We start from the raw sequence: 26,549 nt of genomic DNA on the forward strand, positions 1-26,549 counted from the left end.
TTTAAATCATTTAGATTAACATTTACTTCTTTACTTTTTTTTTTTTTTTCGCCATGTGTTAAGTCAGTGGAAAGCTTGCAGGAATACAGGAAATAATGACAGTCAGTGGGCTGGCACTGCCAGGAATTAAGTAAGACTCTCCTTTCATTTCACCTCTATACAAATGGTAATGACAACTGAAGGCCAGGGCCTTCAATAATGCAAGAGTCATTGGAGCCTTGCAGTGCTAGTCCTTTTATCAGTGTCATGTTCATTAGCAGAAGAGCTCAAATTTTGTGTCACCAGGACCAGCAAAAGCCATAAAAGACCTGATAAGAAGTGAGAATGTTGTGCAACCTCTGTCCTTCAGCTGCAGCAAACTGTTCCACCATCCATCAGTCCTAGCTTAAAAATACACTTCCAGGATGAGTAGTACACTTCTGCGTGCCTTGACCTAACTTACATAAAATATGTTTTCTTTTCTGTTTTCCCACCACCCTCAGCTTATTTTCTGTTTCTCTCAGTAATTATGGCAAGTTGGACTTTCCCTTTGCAGAGCTGAGTAGTTTTCCATTTCCTTTGTAAAGGAGCAGGCAATGGAGGAGAGAAAAGGACAGGCTAGAAATTATGCAGTGCCAGAGCATGAGCATGGATAGCGAGAAGTGAATGTGCTCTTAAACAACTGGAGTAGCCCTTGGCACACTTTTGAAAAGGCCGCTTAACACCCTCCCAAACCATCTCAGAGCATGTTTTGGGAGTCAGCAAGGGATAGGAGCTATTCTCAGTGAGCAGTGTGGATGCAGCCAGCATGTTGTGGATGCAGCCAGCATGTTATGGATGCTAAGAGGGCTTAAGAGCCTGAAGGATTTTCCAGGACAGCTGGCCTCACAGGCAGAGAGCAGCCCTGGCCATGGTTAATCTCTAGTATACATGTAGCCAGAGAATTCGTGTTTGGTTTGTTTGTTTGTTCTTTTTTGTTTTTCAATGGGAAAGATATTATTGTAAATCACCAAAATTGATAGTGAAGTCCACGGGCTGGTTTAGCGTCAGGGGGAATTTTTAACTCTTTGTTTTGAAACCAGTTAGCCTTGGCAGAGGAAAACTTCTTAGGAGGTGGATCACAGCTCTGTTTAATGAAAGGAGTTAAATTCACCTCTCACCAATAGTCCAGGCATTCATGTGCAAGCTGGTACTGTATGTCTATCAACAACTGAAACTTCCCACAAAGGAGTCACTGAGAGAGTTTTGGAACTTGCTCCCTGCTTCGGTTGACAGCTGAAATTTGAGATGCTGCAGATGTGTTTTTTCACTGTTGTCTCTTGGAGACAATATTTGTAGAAGATACAGGTCCTGTATATAAGTTTTTCTTTGCTGTAAAATCTGGGAGCGTATCTACGTACTTCTTCTCATTCTTTTGTTTTTATTTTTTTGTTATTTTTATAAAACAACAGAAATAAAAATGAGTCAAGTGCAAAATATAGCTATTGTTGTTTACCAGTTTCTTCATAACCACAGCTCTGCAAATCTGCAAATCAGTTACTGAAAACAGATTCGTGTCTGGTCAGCAAGAAACACAAAATGCTACCCCAGTCCCAAACCTTGAAATTAGCTTTTGGGACACTTAGCTTTTTGTCTTGTCTCACACTTAGTAAAATCCAAGTTAACTTTGAAATGAAATATAATTTTGATGTGAGAAGTTGAAATAGATTTTGTAGAAAGCTAATAATAGTTTCCTTATTTTCTAAGAGCATTCCCTATTTGCCGTGTCATTTTGTCAAAATATATTTTTAGTTTAAGTCTAACTGCAAGGACCACAGACTGACTTTACTTTCCATGCTGTGTTCCTCAGTGGTAAACTGGTTTTAGGTATTTTGCTTGGTCATTCTAAGGACAGGGACAAGGTACCTGGGGACAAAAGCCAGGATGATTATCAGCTAGCTCCTGTCCAGTGCTGCTTTCAGCAGTTTTCTGCCATTTTTGCAGCAGAAAATGCATTACTATAATGACAGTGATCTTCTAAAAACTACTTAAAAGAGGTATAACATCGCTCTTGTTTGATCTTGGAGGTTGTAAGCTTGATTGTGTACTGTCAACAAAACAGAAATGACTAATGTTTACTTAACACCAAAGACTATCCATTTGCAAGAGTGAAGAATCTTTGGTAGGCCAGCTAATCTGTATCACCTCCCTTACCATTTTCCAGGCATGTTCTGGCTGTCAGGTGATAAAACAAATGTTTAGTGGGTTCAAACCGAAACTGATGTGATGCTGCAATTTTTATCTTCATCTGACGTTCACAGTTTGATTTTTTTCATCAAAATGGAATAACCGAAAGGGCTGAAAGCTGTACAAGGTGCAATAATCAAACAAGACTCAGTGCTGATCCAGCCCTTGAAGGGTGGCCATGTCTTGATTGATGCTGAGCGGCCCATGATTGATACTGAACAGACCCCATGAGCTGCTTGTGAGCTTTGCAGACCCAACAAGCAGGGGTATTTTTCTCCTCAAAAAATCTGTCCTTTTCCTTCACATCAGAAGTAGTCCTGGGCATGAGCTACTCCAGAAGGATGTAAACAGCCTGGGAAGAGGGATGAGTGGGAGCCAGCTTCCCATCTCTTCCAACTCAGTTGGAATATGCTAGAAAGTCTGCACCACAAATACTGAGCACTTCTGCCACCTAGCTTGCTCCTGGCCGGTCTCTTTCAGCCAATCTGGTGAATAAATACCTAAACCCTCACTGGACCCAAGGGCATGTTTATCTAGTGCTGTGAGTTACTTGAGCCATCTTCTCCATAACTCCTGTTTGTACCTTCTGGCAACTGGGAAGCATAGTAATCAAAACACAAGTAGAGTGATATGTAAAAGTGGAAGATTTTCTTTGACTGTATGATGAACTAATAGCTTATTGTTCCTCATGCCTCATGTATCCAAGATGTTTTTCCAGATGAAGCCTGGGAGACATGAATTTCTGTGAAACAAGACTATGTTACTATTTAGTTTGGTCAGCATGTGTTACTCACGCAAAAGTATTTCAGTTGAAACCACAAGTTTGTCTGAAAATGACAAAATTAATGGAATTATACCAGCATAAACTATGTTATTTGTAAAGCTGTGCCATAGTTTAGCCAAAGAAGAGTTTATCTTGGAATTAAGAAAATGGTGTTAAAGCGGTATAAATCTGCCTTAGTGATGACTGGGTTTCCTCTTAGCTTTGTGAAATTATTTTCTGCTTTCAAGTAGATTATAACCGTTCAGAATGGCACTTGAATATGGAATTTTCGGACATCTTTTTCTTTTCTTCTTTCAAACACTCATGCTTATTCCTCTCATTTCTTTTTCTAATTATGGAAATATTATGAATGTACTCTTTGGTGAATATAATCCATGTGCTATTATGCTCAGTGTTGTAAGAATCAATTTTAGGAGCTATAAGAAATATTTGATGAGGCAAAAAGGATTTACAGAATCTCATGCTATATCTCAGCAAGTAAATCTGCTATAATTTTGCTAATGTTCTACCCTATCTGCTAGCGGCATAAAAGAAAAAAATGACAAAAACAGATTAGGGATTAATAAGATAGCAGTGGCCTGACAGAAGAAAATAATGCATGTTCTGCGTCTGAAACAGTCACTGCATTTTTATCCTACTTCTATTAGGGACAAATAATCCTTCTTTCTTATAATTAAAGCTACACAAATTTCTTCTGCCCATGAAACTCCATGTATTGTACCCAAAAATGAGAAAGACTGTGACACTATTCTGTCACGTTGCAGTGTCTCTGTCCTGCATGAGATCCCTGAACAATGCCATGACTTCTCCACCTCTCCTGAGTGCAGGCAGTAGTGCTGCTGACAAGTGGTCCTGCTATCCAGGCAGTATCAGTGGGAAGGTGTATGCTAACATCTCATCCTCAGTGCATGAGTCTCAGCACATGTGCTCATCACGCCTATATGATAAATGCTTTTCTTGCTCTGGAGGCAGACTAGGTGACAGGATGAAGGCAGCAGTGATGTTGTGTAGTAGCCACAAGTCCTCTCCTAGTCTGCATAATTATTAGAGCTTGGTTATTCAGGCTGTTCACTGACTAGAGGACTGTTCTGATTCACAAGGTACCTATACTTCTGTACCAAACTCCAGTACTTAGGGTAAGTAACTAGTGCAAACTCTCACAAAAGTACACATATAATGCATAATACTGCCAGAAGGAGCAGAGACCTTTCACTGTTTGCTTTTGCAGATTCGTATGAGGACAAGAGACCATGGGGAATCAAGAGAAAAATGATTAATGCTCCACTTACCAAAGTTTAGAAATTCAGGAAACTCCAGAACTGCTAAGGGTAGATATTTGTTCTGTTCTTCATTGTATTAGTCACTTGGTATAAAGATCTCTTCTGACCAGCATGACTGAAACAAACATGGATTCATCTGTGAGAACAAATCAAGAATGAGGTCTGTGTTCCCCTGGCACATTGTTGTTGAGCTGCTGACGGTTTGCAGTCTGACACACGTTTGCTTTGCACAGCACCCAAGCCCAATAAGGCAGCTCAGCCATCAGTCTCCATTCTCCTGTGGGAACCCATTGGTACTTTGGTTCCCCTTGTTTTCTTCAAGTCAGTGAAAACTGCAGTAACAAACACAGACTTCAGGAAAACTGCCTACCTGATAGTAATTTTAGCCAGTCTCTGAGGTGGCATGAACAATTGTCTCTAAATGTTTGTCCTGTAATGACCACACTGCTGAGGCCAAAAAGCCTTTTTCTGGCTATCCAGATCCGCTGAGGATAAAGCCATCCATCCCCATGTGGGATGGACCTTACTGAAGGTTTTTAAGACAACAAGGTCAATTTGATGTCCTTATCTTCCTCTCTTCCTGAGGTCTGAGAAGGTGTCATCCTTTTTTGTTTTGCTTTGTTGGTACTTATTGCTTGTAGATTTTGACTGATTTTATTTAAACATTTTGTCCAGCTCTCTTCCCCATTTATGGGAAGTTTCAGATTTATCAGGGAGTTATTTGCTTTGATCTCCACTTGGAGCATTTTTTAATTTATCTTTCATTCCTGGCGCTGCTCAGCAGTCTTTGCACAGAGGTCTCTGCCACATACCAGGCCCTTCTGCACCACGCTCTGCTTCACTCCTGCAGCCTGTCCAGCCCCGAAAGATGCAGTTCCCCATCATACAGCTCTGAAAGCCGAAACTGAGAAACAATTTTTTGGCTCAGTAATAGCCCAATTGCACTGACCCTGCAATTCATTGTTAGCCTGTCAGAAACCCAACACTTCCATGTGATATCTTAATCAGTTAGATCTTCAACTGAACTACAGACTACAAATTTGCAGCCAAAGGCAACAACCATATCATGGCTGTAAATCAACATTAGTTATTTATTACAACATTATTATTATTTATTATTATTATTATTATTATTATTATTATTATTATTTATTGTTATTATTATTCTAGGAGAAAGCACTACCAAGCCAAAGTCAGCGTGTCCAGTTAGCAGGATGGACTACATGTTAAGTTCAAAGAACCTTTTTACATTTTCTGATTGTAATAGCACAAATAATGGAGCCTAATCTTACCCATCATTTAAAGAGCTCTGGGGAGAACAAATTGCTGTTGACGGGGGAAAAGTCTGGAACAGCAAGCAGCCTGCCCTCTCTTGACATCCTACTCAGCAAATTCCTCACAGATTTCCTCCCTCTGTCAGTAAAACTAACATAAAGGTTATTTCATAAAATTTTGTGTGGATTGCTAACTTGTGAAAACTGAAGGACTTGTGCCCAAAGCAACAATACAGACTCAAGTAAATAATCATAGCATTTGTCTTTAATGCTTATAGCTTAACTGACGAGGGAAGAAGAGGAGAGACTGAAGAGTTCCCCTGCCAAGTACCAATGCTGTGAGAACATATTGAAATGAGTAGCCAATAAATGTCGAAATTAAGGTGACTGATCATATAAAGCCTTCTTGTTTGACTGGAGACTATTAGGAAAGATTTCCAGTTTAATGTGCAATATGAGAAAGGATGGAAAAAAAAACACAGCAGAATTAAATATTAAATACTAAAGCCTTTATAAATCATACCAGCTATTTCTTCAGTGATCACAATACCTTTAGCAAACCAGGAATGCTGTAAGACACAGAGATGTGATCAGAGTGGACAGCAGGAGAACATTTGTTAGCATAATTAGACAGGCAGTGTCCCCAGTACCAAGTTGGTTACTGGGGTGAAATATGCCAAGTTTGGGAGACCAAAGTAATGGTGTGCAACTGCTCAAAAACTTTTCATGTTTATGATGGTTTCAGAAATGCAGATGGATATCCAGAATGATAATATTAGGCCTCATTCCCAAACACTGTATTTCAGCCAAGATCACTGGTATGTTTTGGCTGCTTCACACTGCTCTAATTAGAAATCAGTCTTACAGCTGCTTTGTAGTCGTAGAGCACTGTGGACCAGCTGGATCATGCCACTGACTTTGACCCTCAAACTCCTTAAAAATTACTATGTAAATATCAAAATTCCAGCCCTTCCTGTCATTGTTTAGGCTTGAGTTCACCTGCACCTCCGGTTTCAGCATACAACACCTTTGTGTTTGGATAAGATTGGAAAAGTATCAACATTGTTAACTGAAGACAAGAGTAGTTGTCATCACTGCTCTGATTTTGACAAGCTTTTATACAAAGTAATGCTATTAAGGGCAGCGTCCCTGAGTAGCACACTGGCACACTTAGTGTGATGTAAGACTTGCTGTAAAATAAATCTACAGATTCCAAATAAATTTTATAAATTACAAAGGTTTGACTTCTTTAGTGACAATCATAGTCTAATTAGCTAGTTGATGCAAAGCTCCATACAGTTGCTTAAGCTACTGTGCCTCTGTATGCATGACTTTTGAAAAAAACACAAATTGTCATTTGTCCCTGTGGACTTATATTGGTTTACACTGAGTTAAAGCACACTTTAAATACGTATTTGTTGTTTCTTCATTAGCATACTTACAAAGCTATAGTCCACTATTCAGTCTTTACAAAGCTTCATGAATTGCTATCTCTGTTCCCACGGGGACAGGTGGATTAAAGTGGCTGTCCCGAGTTATGGTGTGACAGGGTGACACACTGGTTTACATGAAGTTTGGCATATGTAGCTCAGTGCATATAGTTGATTATGCTGTATCTCAACTAGTCATGAGTTAAATTTAAATTCTCTTGTGCACCTTCAGGCTGAGTCATCTTTCTACAGAGGGATCATTAACGTAACGTGTTACCAAGCAGTGTAACGAAATAATCTGTTTTCCAGTGGAAAACATGTGTAAGAGAGACCTGCAATATTCATTCTTAAAACATGTAAGATGTTCTAGAGCCACGAGGCCATTCACTGTAATCCATGAAAAATAAGCCATGGTTAAGAGATGAAAGTAGCTGGAGGCTGTGGCCCACAGGGACTCAGAAGGAAATACTCAGAAAATACAGACAGATTGAATCCCAAGTGCTCTCTCCTGAGAGGAAGTATGGCTGGAAAGTTAAAAATCCATTAAAGTTAAACAAATTGAAAGTCCCTATCTGAGAGGAAACATAGTACAATGTTTATTTTTCCATTACAAACCTGAGACCTAAAAGATTTCCTGTGGTTCTCAGGTATTGTTTGTGGCTATAATGGAGAATTGTTTTTAGAAAAGTGTAATTTATGTGTTTAATCGAAGCTATTTGATGAAAAACACACTACACAAGCATTCGGGAAGTGAAAAGCCATTGTGTACCTGTATCACCCATTGTTTGGATAGGAGCAGACCTACAATGCAAGGAATCTCATCATGAAACTCTTGCACTCTACAACTTTGGGTCTAATTCGCTCTTTGCTTAGGCTGTTGGCTGAGTTCCACTAAGTTAATGAAGTAAAGGCATGAGTAACCAATGATAATAAAAATCCTATCTTCCTGCTGAGTGAAACTACCAAAATACAAAGCTAATCTGAGCAAGAGATTTATAACACTGGCCTGACTCAAATAAGTAGCAAGCCGCAACAAGCCCAACATAACATTAGCCAAGCTGATTAGTCAATTTATTTTAGAGTTTGCTCCATTTGCTCCAATCTGCTTCTCTGAGATCCTTATCAGCAAAGTGTGTGATGTTAACAATGTTGAGAAGCATCTGTTTGACTAACATACAAGCTGCAAACTAAATCCAGAGGTGAATTTAAGTGAAAGGAAAGATTTAGAAGCAAAGGAATATTATTCATTTGATCTACTGATACGAAAACTAGGCAAGTTTCAGGCGTACAGGCCCTTCCTCAGCTTTCTTTTCTTTGTTTTGCTCAGGCAACTCAGATTGTAGTTGATCTGAAACAAGATACCTTTCTGCACAAATCTTGCCTTCCTAGTGTTCTTGATTATCTTAGGTCAACTGGCTTTAAAAACAAAACAAAACAAAACCCTTAAGGTTGCAGAAGATATGACCATATACAAAAGTAGATTGGAGTAAGGCAACATGAACTTCTGATGGTCTCCCTTGACTGTTATATAAGCCATTTCAAATAAGACTTTTTTTAGGAAACCAGCTTAATTTAAATTCGCTCTGCCTTACATTTTACCTTTGACTTTGATCCTGAAGCAGGCCTAAACTCACTATTGCCTTTTATTTTGTATGGCAGAAATATCTTGATCCCAAACAACGATCAAGACTGCCTAATGGACAATAATGACAGGACAATTACAGTCCTAGATGTACTATAACTATTACTTAATAGGAAGGTGACAAAATTGAAATATGGATCCATCAACAAACATATCTGAGTATGTTTTGTACATCTTTTTAATATTGATAAGTATTGAAATACACACTGATGAATCTCTACTGTCTTCTGTGCCATTTTTAATCAGTGACAAAGATGAAACCTTACAGGGTAAATGAGCCTTTAAGGAATGTCAACCTTCTTGGTCAAGCCTTCACTGTCAAGGGAGAAGAAAAAGAAGACATTTTTATTGGAGGAGGAAACAGGCAGATTAGGCTAGTTTCAGTTGAATGTGTTGCATATATGTTAACTTGGAAAGGGCTTAATGGTAAGAAAGAGAACTATGAGAAGATCTGAAGATAAGGGCAAATGGCTTGATTTGACGTTGCTAATGGGATCCAAGAATACTATTGTTTGGTGAAGATGATATACAAAGGATGATTTTAGCAGCTGTGTTTTATGTGACACTGCGTTACTTGTAAACTGAATGATCCCAAAGCTCCCATTCTGTCCATGAGGTCAAATAGCACAGTCTGTCTTTGCTCACACTACTAAACTCTCCTCTTTTGAGACAGAGTGGCTGCAGCTGGATGGTCTTTGGGACTAGTCCCTGGCTTGGGCCAGTGATTCTCCTGGACTAAAAGTGTGCCAAGGAGCTGCCAACAATTTGGTGATAAAGAAGGTCCAGTACCGGAGCCCAGGCACATTTACTGTCACTGTTCGATGTTCTAGCATAGAAATAGCCTCAGTATGCAGTGTAGATGCTTAAAAGAACAGAGCTGTGAGAGTCAGTAACCAAGACCTGACTTTTTGGAGAAAACCTAATTTTCTGGAAGGACTGCTCTGATCCTGCCCATTTACCTCTTAATGTTTTCATGCCCTCTTGTGCTCTCAATCCAAACTTCTTTTCAGGTTTCCTTCATAGCATTTGCAGTCTAACAACCTCAGACAGTATTTAGCCTAAGATGGAGTTTGCCTTCCAAGTTTTCTTAGTTACCTCTAATAACCAATAAAGCCAATGCTTTGCTGACGGAGACTGTAGAGTTTGTTTGTCAGGTAGTCACTGCATTCTCTCATAGAGAATTTATACTCAAGAAATATGCATTTGAATAATTTAAGTGCATTCTTGTCTCTCAAGGAAACCTCATGTTAAAATAAGATTTACTTCAGCATACTTTTATTTTATAGTGATAGATTGTGAATGATCAAAATGTTGACTTTTGGAAAAAGACTCTAGAAAATGTTCTTTATCATTTTCCTGCAGCACTTAATGTTCCATACATTGTAACTCATATCAATGTCTTGACATACTGACAAACATGGTTACCCTTACTTTAGGACTGTCTTAATTTATAACCAGTGCTTTGGATTCAGTGTTTGCCACACACAAAATTGTTGAAATGTTTGAGCATTCTGTGCCCTTCCCTTGAGTATAACAGTGTATTTCAGTATTTATAAGATTGTTGTTCTTCCAAGAGACAGTATTTCTGCTGTGGTTTTTTGTGAGTAATTTTGTTTATAAAATGCTTATTTCTTTCTAGGTAGGGATGAGATCCCGAAACCAAGGTGGAGAAAGCTCGTCTAACGGGCAGTTCTCCAGTTCCAAGCCTGTCATCAGCCATGCAGAGAACGAAAAACTCCAGGATGATGCCAAGAAAAAGAACAAACCTCATCGGAAGGAAGATGAGGTCATGGTTTCAGCAACTGTCAAACGGCACTCAAAATCACCTGGACCTAGTGAACGAAAGAACAAGAAGTCCATAGAGTTTTCTAAAGAGGACTTGATAAAACTCCTCAGTATAATGGAAGGAGAACTACAGGTAAATTAAACATCTTTTTTTACAATATTTTCTGTTTATCCATACATTTTAGGTTGTCTGTCACAGGGCTCAGGAGACTGTGACATGCAAATATAAGACAAAAGACTATAAGGAGTGAACAGTGCTAGGTGGTGTTTAACAAGACAGTCACAGTTTAAAGTACTGCTTTATTTACCATCTCTATATGCAGGTACTGAAGCAAGAGAAATTACAAACCTGTCAGAACTGATGAAAGGGAGTTCTGATCTCAGAAGGAGGTGCAGAGCAATCACAAGGGAATTAATTCAGAAAAAGTACAAAAATACAGTGAGTCTTTAATACAAATATTCAAGGGAGAAATCTAAAAGTCAGTAATACTGGAAAAAGACTCAAGATGGCCCAGGACCCTGCACATATCAGAGGGTTTGCTCAAGTCTCAGCCAGAGCTCTCTCTGTCCTGCCCTGACCTCTGCATATCCCCTGTTTTGCCTATTGGTTTTCTTTCCTGGAGCAATGCTTACTTGAAAGTTTTTCAGTTGTCCTGATTTGCATGCTTATTCATCCATTTCTGCAATAGGACTGCTTGTCAAATACATCCCTTCTTTTGTATCCACTTTAATGGTGCATTATTGCATTTGGACAAGCAGAAAACAACTGCCTGTTGTGTTTGAAAACATTCTGTGTCTCAATGCTTTTATTCCATTTAGCCATAATTATTTAGTATTTCATACAAGGCTTTACTTTTCCTTGAAACCCACATTTAAAATGTTTTTACTTTAATTTTGGAGTCCTTACCATCCCATCTGATTAAGAGAAGCAAATGTTTTAGAAGTGATCAATTAATTTCTTTGGTATATGAGTCACCTGAGTTACATCGTTACTGCAATACTGCAATTTCATTGTACTTCAGGTTACCAGAAAGTACTTTCGAGTTTCAAGAAATATGTATTCAAATTAAATAATTGTGTCGCAAAGACAGAGAACAGTCATTTTGCAGTGAAAAACTGGAAAAAAGCAAGAAAATATGTTGAATGCAATTTCGGAGGAAAAAAAAACAACTTGTATCACTGCAGAACAATACCCACATTTATTGTGTTTAGTTTTACTTTATACAAAAGCTTGTATGTGTCAGTTCCTAAAAGATGAATTTATCATGCAGATAGAATAAAGCCAAACCTGATTAGAAATGTATGATGTTTGTGTGATTCAGAAACATTTAGCTTGAAGCCATCATTTTGGTCTTGGAAGGGAATTTCAAGAAAGTCACTAATGTTTCCTGGGTTGCAATAAATATGGTCTGTATTCTTATCCCTGAGTAACTCTCCTGTTCAATACATGGAAATTTAGATCTTCACCATCATTTTACACTTCAGAGCCAAGTTATGCAACCTTTAAAGGAATGCCCATCTTTTCATTTTCTCCATGAGGAAGGTGGGGATAGCTACCATCTACTCTGTAATATGGGCTGAAATTTCTCAGCAAGGTTATAAATCCATTGTCCTGAACAATATTTTTAGGGATATTCCTCTAAATACAAAACTTACAGAGACAATAGGCACTGCTAAAGTATCCCAATATCATAGGAGAGCTGTGAGGACAAACACACCAAAAACTGTAAAGTGCATCTGTTTTTCTGCTTCCCTACAGTCAGGGACAGGAATCATTTTGGTTTTTATTCATGAATTTTTAATTTCATTTCAAAAAACCCTGTTTGAGTTAGTTATTTACATGATACCTGGTGAACTGTTGCTGAAGTGGGCAAGCTATAGCTCACTGGCTTGAGATGAGAGCCTGGCTTTGACATGAGAGCCTGGCTTTGAAACTGCAAGTGAAGATGAGCCAAGGCAGGCTCCAGCCAAAGTAAATCCTCTGGTATTACCTCCTGGCTGTCACAGTGACCTAATACACTGAGTCATTTCGTGGCTTTTCATTTTCAGATCTGTACAGACATCACTGGTGGCTGGCTGGCATTTTGTTGGGGTGGAAGATCAGGCTGTGGTTTATTTTGAAAACACTTCAATATTGGCAAAGCAAACAACGTATAGGCATATGTGAGAAGATTTTGTTTTGAGAATAACAGCAGGCTGTACTTATAGGGTCATCCAATTATTTCTATAGAAAGAATGCCATTAAATACCATGACTGTTTGCTCAGCAGCCATGATCTGCACTATCCAACACAGTGCAGGATGACATTGCCTTGCACACTCCAAACAGTGATCTCAGCTAGAGAAGTAATGGTCATGGCAACTATGGGCTTCAGGAACATAAACTGCTAATGTATGCATATGTTTCACATGCTTAGCTCACTGTGCACACCATCTGACATCATAGCAACCATAGGCACAAGTCATATTGCTGCCAGTCTCAGTTCTGAGTCCTTACCGTGGGACCTCATTTCTCCACTGTAATCTGTAAGATGAAAGTGCCAGTAAACAGTGTACGCATGCCCCAGCAGTGATGTTTATGTCTCTTTTTTTCCTTCATTATAATGACCTCAGGTAGCTTGCCTTTGTTTTAGCTTCCAGTGCCAAGTTGGACTCAACTTTGCCTGCTGTCAGATTTCCTGGCTGGGCCCTACACTCTCACTGCATGTAGAGGAGACAAAGTTTTCATCAACAGCTGAGGTCACTGTAGCTTAGGCCTTATTTTGTAAGAAAATGAAAGGGACAAAAAAGTATACAGAAGCTGCAGTGATGAAAGTGTGTCCTAATGTTCATGACAGGAGAGCTCTTAAATACAAGTCTCAGAAGGAAAGGGAGAAGCAAATGGACTGATGATAGGAACTGTTTTTAAAGCCATTGTAGCTCAGTCAAGTGTCTTTTCTCTTGTAGGATCCTACTGCTTATATTAAAAAAACAGTGTTTACATGGTTTCTAAACACATGCTGAATACACAGAGGCAAAATTCCATGTTTTCTTCCTATGCAAAGGAAAAAAAAAAACAACCCAGTTTTTAAAGACTATAAAACTGATTTGAACATAAAATTTCAAGTATCAGTAGAATAAATTGGACCGTGAAGGCACAGTGTTAATTTGTATAATTGTTTCAGGCTTTCTGTCAAACCAACATGTAAATGTTACTAATTACGGAGCAGCACAGACAGCGTGAATGTCTACAGTGATGGTACAGTCCTATCTGTGGCTCACAGATTTTTGTTCAATAGCCCATGTGTTTGTCATGCATATATTTCCTGTATGCTGAGCAGTGGCCACCTATCTCCAGCAATATCAAAACTGATTTTCTACATTACCTGGTTAGGGGCCTGAGGGGAAATGAGCAACAGTGTTCATACATTTTTTCAATTTGCTCTTTTATTGCATGTTTGGGAAAAGAACAATTACAAAATTTCATTTACAAATACAACATCCACTGCAGATCATTGAGTTTTCCAAGAAAAAAAAAATATATATATATTCTTAGCTAGATTTTGTGCCTTTGCAGACAGATGGCTAGCTTGGGAGATGGTTTCTATATTTCACACCAACTAAAATATGAGCAACTAATCCATTTGAGGCCTTTGTTATGTCCATGCTTTATTGTGTTTCTCCAGTGCAGAAATGGCATTCATCTCCTGCAGCTTAGCTACCCATTCCCACTGAGGTCCTTTGCATGAGTTAGGACAGACGGACACACTCCCTCAGGTAGCTGCTGTGGAGGAGCAGAGGTGTGCTCCTCAGGGCTGGCAATAGAATGGGGTGTGCATGAAATATGTGGTAAGGTATCTGGTGTATGGGATGGACAATATCTGAAATGTGACATATTGGAAATGAGACTGTAAAAAATACAGGTTAAGCATAGATAAACCACAGGACACAATACCTGAGGAGTCTTCAGAGCTCCAAATAGTTTACTGTGAGATTGGTTTCATGCTTATTATTGAGAGGAAACACTCTGTAGCAGATATTCAGAGGTAAACCCATTTGCTTGACTTCCCTCCTTCAAGCCCAAATGTCTCTGGTGTCAAAGAAGCTCTTTCCTTCAATATATATTTATTTAAGATTTCATTTGATGGTTCCTCTGAGGGCTTACCCAAAGTGTCAGAGCAAAAGTGCACAGGGGAGGATGTCTCCATTTTCTGGGGAGCAGTATCTGCTGTACTGCACGGTGTACTCCACCAGTATCCCTATCCCTGGCTTGGCAACCAGTCCTTCTTGTCATGGCTAGTCTGATTTGGTCTTTCTGCTGAGGTTGCTAGTCCAAACATCGTCTCGGATGCTGAATTAAGACTGCCAAATACTGGGAGGCCGGAATTAGTTTTAAGGTTTGGACCTTCCACATGTGAAGGAAAGCTCCTTTCCTGTGGCAGTCAGGGCTTGTTTGCAAGCCTCAAGCCAAAGGAACAGGAAGACCTAGAAGACCTGTTTTTTGGCAGGATTCTTGGGATAAAGCCCAAGAATTACGCTGGGTCTTGTCTGCTGTAGTCCCTGGCCAACCTTGCTGGCTTCTCATGGGCCTGACAGCATTGGAGTACCTTTGCCTTAGTAGGTTAATTGTGTTTGTGCTGTTGATTATCAAACTGCACATTGCACTGGCAGGTTTATTAGCTCCTGGAGGGGTTGTTGAGGGGCAGTTACAAGTCTGGTTGCTGCTGGCTGAAGCAGGGTAACCATGTAGGGGAGGAGCTCTTACCTGGCTGAACCAGAAGGAGGTTGCCTCAGGCTGCTGTGAGTTTCTCCTTGCCCAGAGCATTTCAGGGGAGGATTTGCAGAGGAGGGTGAGGGCTCTGTTTTGTTCTCTCTGGGAAGGCCTTAGGGAAATACTTAGGTACAGGTGGCTATACATCCTGCCACAAGATAAATCCTCTCTTGTAATAAACTCAAAACAGCAGGATCCTTGATGAGTTTGGTAATACACTAACTATAGCATGCTAATATAAAAAGATATTTTAGCATTTATCAGCTTTCTATCATAAAACTAAGCTTTGTAAATGTAAAGGGGGAAAAGGGAAATATTTCCTCATTCCATTTCCTGCTTTCTACTTTATTTCTTCTTCATAGATATACATATTTTATTAATACATTTTGTTCTATGATAATTATGTTCTGTTCTCTTTCCTAAGAAAAGTTTCTCCCCCTTCGTTTTCTTTCTCTTTTTTTATTTCTCCAGTTTTACCTTTTTCCTTATTCTACTTTTTTGCCACTTCCTAATTTGAGGATTTCTTCATTCTCATATTTTAGGTGCATTCATTGATCCATTTTCCTTAGAGTCCTTGACAAGCAAAAAACATTCATCTGCTGCAAATCAAGTCCCTCCACCAGTTTTAGACAACTAGTTCATTTAGCCTTCATTGTGAGTTTATCAGGATGTGTTTTAAGACTAGATAGATTGTTTACCTTGGCTACTTCTATTGGAAAATAGTACCAGAACTGAAAAGCTTTAATGCTTAGCATTTTTTTTTTTCTTTTAATTTCTGGTCCAATTTTAATTATGTCCAGTGAAACTTTATGAAGTCTATGCTAGACAGCAATCACTTTTTAAATTGCCTGCCTGACTCCCTACAGTTTAATATCTGCTGTGTTTACAGATGGTAGACACACACCCTCTGAGCCTTCGCTTCTCTATGATAGCTATGTCACCTTCTTTTAGTCTCCTCTAGCAGAAAAGGCTTCCTACTTCTTTGATCATCCCTTGATCAGTGCCTGGCTTTGTCTTTCTTAAATTTCTGCAGCTAGAACTTTGTGCACAGCGTCTTGTACACTGATTTTAATATTTCCTTTTCTATGCCAAAATGGCTTTACTTGACCCTCCCATCACTTGGTAGTATGATTGATATGTGAAAGAATTTGATTCTATAACCATAGTTATATTATTTTTCTCTGTTTCTTCTTCCTCTTGCTGCTATGTGTAAACTTTCACACAATGCCTTGAACTTCTTTTGTTTGTTGCAATTCTTTGTCAAGGAAATAAGGGTTTCCTGAGAAGCTGAAGCACCATTGTGACATTCCCCTCAATATTATTTGGTTAAAAACACTGTACAAACTCCTATATTTTTCTTCAGTGCCTTTCTTGTTACTCTTGAATTGATGTGTTTGAATATTGAGTTGCCTGAAGATTTGAGCAATGGATGTTCGTTAGATGGGTGGAAATCAGAAATGTTTCTTTTGGATAATATTAACATTGCAGGAGAAGTTGGAAAAGATGCCACAGCACTGATCTAGGGGAAAGATTACATAGCAAAGTGAAGAGGTAAGAGCTTCCACATGGTCATTAGCCATATGTCACAACCTGAACAGCTATAGTTATCTGAAGAGAAGCCTGAGTGAAAGCAATATATACAGCCACACAAAAGTATATGTGGAGCAACTTAAGTATTTGTAACTGTGAAGTCTTGTTAATTGGATTTGGAAGAGTTTAGGATTTTCTGAGCATATTGTACAAATGAAATTCAAATTCCCTTAGAGAGGATCCTTGGCATGCACAGAGCTACAGTGGAAAAAATGAAGGTAGGGTTAATGTGAGGAGAGAGAAGTAATTTAAGGAGAATTGAATGAGAAGAAAGAGGTTAGACAAGAAGAAAATGAGTGTGATAAAAGGGGGATGCAACAGCAATAAATGGATCCAAGCTAAAGACATGGAAATAGAACACAGAGAAAACAAGAGAATTAAGATGGTATCCATATTGTATCCTAAAAATGTCTGGCATAAGAGTATCACCACAAGGAATTAAAAAATTATCTCCCATCTTTCTGACTCCTTGTTCGTTTGTATTTTCCTAGTGAAGCAGGCTTTTGCAAGACAAAAAATCAATTTAGGGTAAACTCCAGACCAGAAATGCTCTTTTATTTTCATTGAGTAATTTGTAGCCAGAGATGTTTTGTTTTGTTTTTTTTTTCCTAGAGCAGCATGTTTTCCTGTAGTTTGCTATCATTTCTGTTCAAAATGCAAGGGATACTGATCTTGTCTAGCCAGTCACAATAATTACAAATTACAAAAAAAAATACTGCTGTGTTATGAGAGAAAAAAAGATAAGGCAATATACTGACGGAGTTAAATTGTGCTATTCGGGCAATTTCCTGCTCCCTCTGAAATTAGGGGCAGAGGTGCTATCAACCATAGTGATGATAACAATCTCTTTGGTCATAAGACTGCTTTAGAATTATGTTTTTGAAGTCATTATCCTTACTAAAATGTCACTCTCACTGGATAAATATAAGCTGAAAACCTCTTCCATAATGATGCTTTAACATTCTTTTCTGCTAATGCCTGAACTGCACTGACTGTAGCTAGATGTTGGCTTAGAGGATTAGAAGAGGGAAGGGTAACTGGCAGGTCTCTCCATTTCATTGAAAATCTCATCTAGAGTGGAGGGAAGGTGATAAGCAGATTGGTTTGTTGGTGTTGGTGGTTTTTTTAATGTGTTTTTAAAAAAAATTACTAATCTTCTTTCCAAAACCATACAGAAAGTTTAAGTTTTTGTCTTGTTTCCATTGGGATCAGTGTCCTTAACTGATCCTCCTATCCAGTCTTTTTCAAATCATTTTAATCAGCTAATGCCATTTAACTGGTTTGCTGTTGTTTTGCTGTGTGATTCTTTTTTTTTTTTTTTTTTCACTTACTCAATATAAATTGTACACTCGCTGCAACATTAATGAGAAATTTTATATCTTTTCGCATTTTCTTGGGAGAAGGGTTATACTGTGGGAAAGAACATGGCCAATCCATTTGCAATAAATGCTAGATGCATGGCTTTAAAATAGCTGGGATTCTTGGGAAAGCTTGCAATGAGCATATGTCTTATGTGTCATGCTGCTGTCCAGTTCTCTGAGTCACCAGTTGTTAATTTAACATTTTTGTTGTAGCTGAGTTTTATTAACTTTGCTGCCCCTATTGTGTGTTTATTGAGTTTGAGTCTCCTGTTCTCCAGCTGAGGATCAGATAAGCTCTTGAGAGCAAAACTGATTATTTTCCATCCAAAATGAGCCTTAATAAAAACAAACATAAGCTTTTATATAACAGTTGTGGGAACATGACTATCTTGAGAAAATGTTTTGTTTCTAGGGTTAAAGGCTCCACCTATTGGTTGACTAAAACAAGAGAAATGCAACATTTTCACATAGAAGACGGCTGGCCCTACTGAGCATCCTGTGTCTTGCCACATCTTTGTGAAATTGTTGGCTTCAGTGTAGAATTTTGCATAAGGTCCAAAGTAAAATGAGCTCAGTGATTATGTCTGAGGGCTGCAGACACGTGGCACCAAACTGATGCACTGCTGAAAGATTATTGAAGGAAGTCCTTCTCTAAGACAGGAATGGTTTGGATTTTGCAAATGTTTCTTATCCTGGAAACGATTGTTTTTCTTTGGGAAAAGCCAAACCAAACCAACCAAACAAAACAAACACACAACAAAAACAAACAAACAAACAAGCAGAATAAAAACCATCAATTCTTCCATACCAGCAAAATTAGTGGAACCAACTGACCTAAGTACAGTTACATGGTAACTTCCAGACATTTGTGGCCTTTGTATTTAAGTAAGATGGAAACAGAAGTGTTGATGGAGTTAGGTTTATAATGAAAGCTCATTAGGCAGCCTCAACATTTCAGGCAAAATGGCATTTTGAGAAACTCCATTATTGTTCCTGGGAATGCAGAAGAGCAATGGAAAAGGGAGAGGACACCTAAGTGTGGGGAGGGCATGAGAAATGACAGACATAGCAAGATCCAGGGACTTCAGAGGCAGCAGGAGGCTGTGAAGACATCAAGGGCATGGGCAAGGGCCCTTATTTTGTGCCTTTCCTTGTCTACCCTAAGTGACTTTTTTCGGAGAGCTCACTCTCATCCTCCCTCCTCCTTTGATGATTCCTCTATTTAAATAAGCAGCTATGCTGGTAAGTGCTCGCTGTTACACAGTCCTACTATACTTGCCCATTCATCAGTCACCAGTAACTTGAATGCACAGAGCACTGAAAAAACAGCTTGTTGAAGCCAACAAAATGCTTGGACAAGAGAAAGTTGTGTATACAGTTTATTATACATGTTTACACACTTATGTCTGCTGGTAGCTTGCTCTGGGTTATGCTCCAGCCTCTGTGGGAGAGGCAGAAGGATTTCCTCTGAACTTTATCATCCTGACGGCCATGTCCCCAGCGGCACCAGCTTGTCTTTCATCCTGTCCTGCTCCACACATGATTATTCCTGACAGAGGATAGCCAGCGCACTGTAGAAAAAAATGCATGGGTGGATTTGTTACTCTTGAGAAGAGGATAAGTAAGTCCCTATAGAGTCAATGAATCACGAGTCATATGTGGTAGCCACTGGAAAGAGGTCCATGAACAAAAAGTGAATCTCTTCAGTTTTGGTCCAGACTGGTTGCCATAAGATTAAAGCAAAGATGATAACACAGGAAAAAGGAAGTCATCTTCTTTTTTTTCCTCTTAAGTATGTGCTAACTGATCACAAAATAAATTTGCGATCGCTAAAGGAATACAGCCTTACTACACAAATCCAGCTATAAAGGTTGCCTTAATGTGCGTGAAATGTGCTACAATTTTAGTAATTTCCCATACTGCTACAGTGGCTCGTGATCTGCCATTCATCTGGGATATGGAAAGCTGCAGATCATTTCCTTAACATGAACAAAGCAGAACAGGGACTGGAGCCACTGGAGATTTCCATGTTTGATTTGAAGTACTGCAACCAGGGAGCTCTCTGCCTGTGCAAACGTTGTGGTGAGCAGTGCTCTCACAGCTGCTCAAAGATCTAAAGCTGCTTTGTTAATTACCTCATTTGTTACGTTGTGCACTGCAAAACAGCAGCCACACACCAGCCCTGAATTGTGAATGCAGTTCTTCATGTGCTGTTATGAACAATTCTCCCTGCTCAAGTGTCCAGAAAGGTGCTTTAACAGATGTTTCTCCATTTCCCTGTTGTCTGGTTGCATCAATCTGGGGCCTCTGCTTACTGCCGGGCTTCAGATCATGTGCAAAATGTTATTATACGCTTAATGTTGGCTGAGATGTATGACTGGATATGGTAAACCCAAACCTGCGGGTTTAGCTTCTGCGATTCATTCCTGAAGCATGTAAAGCACATCCCAACATGCAGAGTTGTATGCATAATTGACAGTGACCTCTTGCACCCATCTCTCTGCGCTGATGGGATCGTGGCACAACAATTCTGCATGCTGCAGTAACCATCCCATAATTTGGTACTATTGAGCAAAAATCTCTTTTGGGGGAAAAGGCAGGATATCCCAAACCCCAATAATTCTGAAAACATTAAGCAGTGTGGAGTTAATACTTGTCGGGGCCTTGCCATGGGAATTTTCTGGCTGTGGCCCAGACTACAGATAATTAATTATGTCAGTGAAAGGCTCTGGTGGCCTGTTTTCTTCAGAAAAAAAGTGACATCATCCATGGAGCTCTCTGGCAATAAAGCAGAACAAAGCTGTGTGGGCAGGAAATAACAGACAGATGTCTTCTAGTGCTCATTTGATCTGTTTCAAAGCTTGCTGCAAGAAGTACTATACTGCTCAGTGCTACTTCTCTCCAGCTCTGCAATCTTTAGCAAGGATGTTTTTAAATATAAGAGACCAAATTAATCTCTGATGTAATTCTTCTGGAGCCACTTCAGAGAATTTATGCAGCAGATGAGCTGGTCTGTCATGTACCTTTCCTACAGTATTGATTTTAGGAGGACTTTCTCTGTTATGACTGTAAAATAACTCAGACCATGATGGTACACTGCATATGGTGATACTGAGGGCTTTGTACAAGGCCAGAAAGTTCTATGCAGTGTGACCAAGTCAGGTCAACTTTGTTTCAAATCTCCACAGTCACAAGAGATCACTTGCATTTCCTGATGTATTACACTAAACTGCTGAACAAAAAAAAATTCACTTTTCAGTGCAGAACACGCTCGTTACTTCCAGTGCAAATCTCTTACACAAATATGAGTCCAGAAATGTTAAAAGAAATTAGTGCAAGTGAACTCCAGTGTTTCAAGTATTAGGAAATTTCACTAAGATGAAGGGCAGGTGTCTTCCTTGAAAGAAAATCAATGCATTAATGTCATAAAATCACAGAAGCAATCATAGAATATCTTAGGTTGGAAGGGACCTTAAGGGCTATGCAGTTTCCAATCCCCTGCTGTGGGCAGGGCTGCCCCCCACCAGTTCAGGCTTCCCAGGACCCCACTGAACCTGGCCTTCAGTGTCTCCAGGATGGGGCACCCACAGCTCTCTGGGCAGCTGTACCAGCACCTCACCACTCTCCAAGTAAAGAATTTCTTCCTAAAGTCTGACTGAAATTTCCCCTTTTAATTTAAAGCCACCCCCCCTTGTTCTAACAGTATTAGACCATGTAATTAAGCTATCATTTTCAACCATTAGGTGAGTGTTGTAAACATGGCTATTTCAGACATCCAGTATAGGAGAGAAAAAGTATTTATTGATTTTTTAGCAAAAAGGAGCTTTGAGTGATGCAATATACGATAGAGCATCTAACTTATTTTGAAGCGTTCATTGTACACTAAATACTTACGGCCCTGAAAACAAGTTTCTACCCAGACCCTGTAGCAGTATGGAGGGATTGCTTGGGGAAGCAAACCTTTAGCAGAAGCATCCTTCCAGTAGGCAGGATAATTTTTATTACTTTCTCTAGTCGTGTTCATAGTATCATGAAACAAAAAATGAAGAAAATTTGCTTTAATTGTTTGAATTTCATTTTAAAGTAAGAAAAGAAGGGAAGTGACTAAGTTTAAACACGAGTTTGCGTTAGGAGCTTTTGCAGATACAGTTTTTCAGCTACAGTTGCCTAAAGATGCTGTCTTCACTAAATCAGAGTAAATAAACACGCTGTATTTACTCTCTGAGGTCTCTAATGGGAACTTTCTGACACAAGACTGTTCCTGCCCCAGCTGTGACACAGCATGAGTGTGTCCTGGTTAGTGCAGAAAGCAGTGTGAGTGCATCCTCCCCATTTCCTTTAGAAGTATGCCTTGGTCGTGATGTTTGTTAGCTCTAGGTGAAAAGTTGTTAAAGTCTACTGGAATTTAGGAAACCAGCCACTGGCAAGATTACAACATTGCAGGGAAAACCTGTGACCTTATCTAGTTTCTGATGTAATACAGGGCAGCTGCTGCACTATTAATAACCTGAACTGTGTGAAATACAAGTACCAGCACCACAAGTAAGAAGTTAAGCTGTCTGTGGTTTGATCGATATTTCTTGCCATTAATCACTGGCAAAAAAAACGTGATTTTATAAACATTAAACCTCTGTTACTTGGTGCTTTCACTTGTGCAGGCAGAACAGAATGCTGTGGTAACAAGGAAAAGGCGTGTAAAAAAAAGGTGTAAGTATCAGAACTTCCTAATATTCTATGAGTGTATTCCCTGTAAACATTGTTTCCGGCCCTGAATTTTCAAAACTTCTTTCAGTAAATGGAGAGGATTCTCTTCATATTATTAAAGTATTTAGATCTCTCTGAAGTCATTAGGCGTACTTCAGATGGAGCACTGAGCTATGAGGGTAATAGTATTGGTAGGTGATTTAGAGATCCTAAACTGTTAACACTATAGATTTGCATGAATGCATTTTATGAACAAACAAAATTTGGGAGAAGAGTTTAGGAAATGGCCTGGCAAAGGATTCTGAGTTGGATTTTATTCTCATCTGACAGTGATTATTTTGAGTCCATTCATCTCAAATGCAACTGATTTTTTTTCCCAATTTATTAGCTGCCTTACATGAAACAAGTCTGAGCAGCCCAGTCCCATTTCCCAGGTGATAAATGGGCTATTGCAAAAATTCCCCGTTTAGTGGGTGCTAAGTTTTGTTGGCGGTCTCACGGGAGAGGCCAAAGACTGTGGGAATGGGGAGAGAGGGCTGTGGTAAATTGGCAGGGCAGGGCAGGAGGAGGAAGCACGTCCGAATGCTGGGCTTGTGTAACAGTCTTTCCATTGACCAAGAATTTGGTTGCTAGGCTGCCAGTCCCCTTTTACAAGCAGCAGAGTCATGCTATTGTTTCCTAAATGGTTTCAATTTTATGCAGGGACTTCTTTACATCCTTTCTATATTATTTAAGTATTTTACTAGGCACGTATTAAAGTGAGGTTTGGAACTCAGACCCCTTCTCCACTCTGGCCAGTAAGCCGAAGAAAGCCTTTCTCTTTTATTCTGCCAGAAAGCGAGTATTTCAAGGGAATCGTGTGAAGAGTGGTTCCACATCAGCCTTCCATCAGGGCAGGCAGCATGTACTCCTAAGAGAAGAGAGCTGTGTACTGAGAGAGTTCACAGGTAGAAACACACACCTGCAATGTAAGTTGACACACCAGCAACTGAGCAGAAGAGCAGAGCAGGAGGAGCTGTGTGGAACAGCAGTACTTCATTGAATTTTAGCCCCTCAGTGGATGTACTGGAGATTTGAGATGATCATCCTTTAGATTTTGGTACCTGCAGTAAGGACAGAACAAGGCTTAGACGATACAGTTTGATGTAGTTTCTCTGTCAGCAGGGGTGGTAGAAAGAGTTTGATGAACTCTCAGCAGACTTTGCTCCTGGAGAAAATGAGTGTAGAAAAACACTTCTCAACCTGTGTGGCCTTTTGTGCTTCCCGACTTAAAAGTATTTCTAAGATGACCTGTTCATTAATCTGTCTCAATCAGTCCTACAGTTCAGTGGATCAACTGTTTGATAGCATTTTGTTAACAAAAAAAACATCTTTATTTTCGGAGTAACCACAGTATCAACAGTACTAATAGTAGCTTATCTTAGAGTTTTTGGGAGGACAATTTAAGTAATGAAAAACTGTAAGGGAAGATGCATTTATTTTCTTAATTCTGCACTTTGACTTTTAAGAGAGCTTTTCTGGATATTTGCAGTTTTCTGGACTTACTCAAATAATTTTCATTCTGAAAACTGCTGCAATGTGTGACTATCTCATGCCTGAATATTCTCTCTCATCAGCACACCTATAAAATGACTTCAGAGAGGGCTTTATTCTGTCAAGCACCATGTTTCTTCAGCCAAAACAGATAAAACCTTTAGTCTGTGATGTATATACAGCTTTACTTCCAGTTTGAAATCTCTTCCTTGAATTTGTCTCCTAGCTTACGATTTATGCTAAGCAGTGTTGTGCCTTGGAGCAAGGAAGGGCCATAAATAGATATGGAAATAGAAGCAGTTTGCCAGTATAGTTCTTCGTAGCTAGGAAGAGGGACCTCTCACACTTCTTTGTAGGTGTGTGTGTTGTAGTCCAAGTGTTTCTCCACAGTATTATGCTGACTTGTTATCTGGAAATGCTTTATATCCTGAAGCTTAGTTCAGTGATGGTTGTTCTCTATATATCGAAAGAAAACATTTTCTTATGAGTTCTTTTCTAGTTTCAGAGGAAAATTTGTCATTTGAAGGAAATATGAAATCATGAAAAATACAGTCCTGCAGTTTCGGCTTCTTCCATGTACATTTATCTTGGGGAGTGTCAGAGAGACTAATTGGACTCCGTAAATCCCAAGGCTGGTTGGGAAGATAGGATGTAACTGCCCAGACCTGGGGTAGTGGCATGGCAGAATCTTTCAGTGCTGGGGCTTGACTCTGACTAAATAAAAGCAAATTTGTCTCCAGTTTATTATTAGCATGAGGCTAATATTAGCATGAGCAACCTGAGCGTCTGTTTATTAGTTTTCTTTTCACAAACTGTTATAGGAACAGAGTACTTGAAAAGATAATGATAGGAGCATGATCAAGCCCAGAAAAGGCAGAAGGCATCTTATCATGCTACTGTGATTCAAGTCCTGACTGCCCACAAAGGAGGACATGAATGGGTGGGTGCCCATGGGCCGGAAATCCTTCCCTTGGGCTGCAGCAAGGGGCCTCTCTGCTCAGGGTTTGCAGTGCACTGCGCTGTGCTCTGGAGCTCTTAAAGATGATGAAAGGAATAACTGGACATGATCCTGGGTAACCTGCTCTGAGTTTCACTACCTGAGCACGGAGTTTGGACCAAATGGCTTCCATAGAATCATAAATCATAGAATGGATTGGGTTGGAAGGGATCTTAGAGTTCACCTAGTTCCAACACCCCCTGCTGTGGGAAGAGTTGCCAACCACTATATCAGGTTGTCCAAGGCCCCATCCAACCTGGCCTTGAACACCTCCAGGGATGGAGTATCCACAGCTTCTCTGGGCAACCTCTTCAACCTCTTCCAGTGCCTCACCACACTCTGAGTGAAAAAATTTCTCCTAATATCTGATATCTCCCTCTTTTCTTCATTCTAATTATAAGCTCCTTCTAAATACTGGAATGTCACAATGAGCTCTCCCCAGAGTTTTCTCTTCTCCAGACTGAGCAAGCACTGTTTGCTCGGTCTTTCTTCATAGGAGGAGTCCCTGCCCACCTCAGCCATTGTGTCGTTCTGTGATGCTGTGGAAAAGAGTATCGTTCAAAGCTCTGACAGAGCTTCGACAACCTCTTCTTTCTTGTTTAGGGGTTTAGTTCCTCTGTTTAGCATCACCTACTTCCCAGCTCCTCTCCCACTGGCTCCTGGGGACCCAAAACTGCAGCATCCAGAAACATCTCTTAACTGGCAAATTTGTCTCAAGGAGATTCTTATTCTCTCCTGCTGAAGTTGTTATGTTTCAGTCGATGATGATTAAAGACTAATGAGACTGGAAGGAAAGTATGCACAACTTGGACAGGTGCTAAGACATTCATTGGAAGGGCAGCATTAGGTTCCTCTGCCAGCGCCTATCGACACTAAATCACCAAGCAGGGATTGTCTCTGCTTTGCCTCTCAATGTTTAATTACACCACATGGGGCCTGATAGCTGCAATAGGGGTTAACAAATTCATCCTCCCTCCCTCCTTTCTAGTTGAGTCTTCCAATGTAGACCCATTCTTGAGAAATGGGGCTTGACGCTTCCTGTGCTTAAGGCCAAAATGAGTCAAGGTTTTAGCATGGTGCATCTTCGGTACTGGTGCACAGGGCAGAAGAATGCTGCTCCCTTTGTCCCCATTATTTTCAGCACTCCCTTTGCACAGAGTGGCCCTGAGCACCGCATAAGGCGCACAGTGAGACACTGAGTGTGCCTTGGGACAG

At 39.8% G+C, this 26,549-nt stretch overlaps 1 protein-coding gene across 6 annotated transcripts in view; it reads left to right on the plus strand.

Moving 5' to 3' along the window:
- Positions 1-26,549, plus strand: part of FILIP1 (filamin A interacting protein 1) — a 105,690-nt gene that overhangs the window by 32,856 nt on the left and 46,285 nt on the right. For 5 of the 6 annotated variants that reach the window (XR_014881543.1, XM_085217780.1, XM_085217778.1 and 2 more), the window contains one exon: positions 10,255-10,533. Coding sequence is in view for 5 of the 6 variants with exons in the window: in XM_085217780.1 (XP_085073906.1) it covers positions 10,261-10,533 (273 nt within the window). In the remaining variant the exon portion in view is untranslated. Of the gene's footprint in view, positions 1-4,217; positions 4,318-10,254; positions 10,534-26,549 lie in introns of all 6 variants that reach the window. The other variant, XM_085217781.1, reaches the window with a different exon arrangement.

The sequence above is a fragment of the Meleagris gallopavo genome, chromosome 2 (genome assembly GCF_905368555.1).
Source record: "Meleagris gallopavo chromosome 2, MGAL_WU_HG_1.1, whole genome shotgun sequence".
In the NCBI taxonomy this organism is placed as follows: domain Eukaryota; kingdom Metazoa; phylum Chordata; class Aves; order Galliformes; family Phasianidae; genus Meleagris; species Meleagris gallopavo.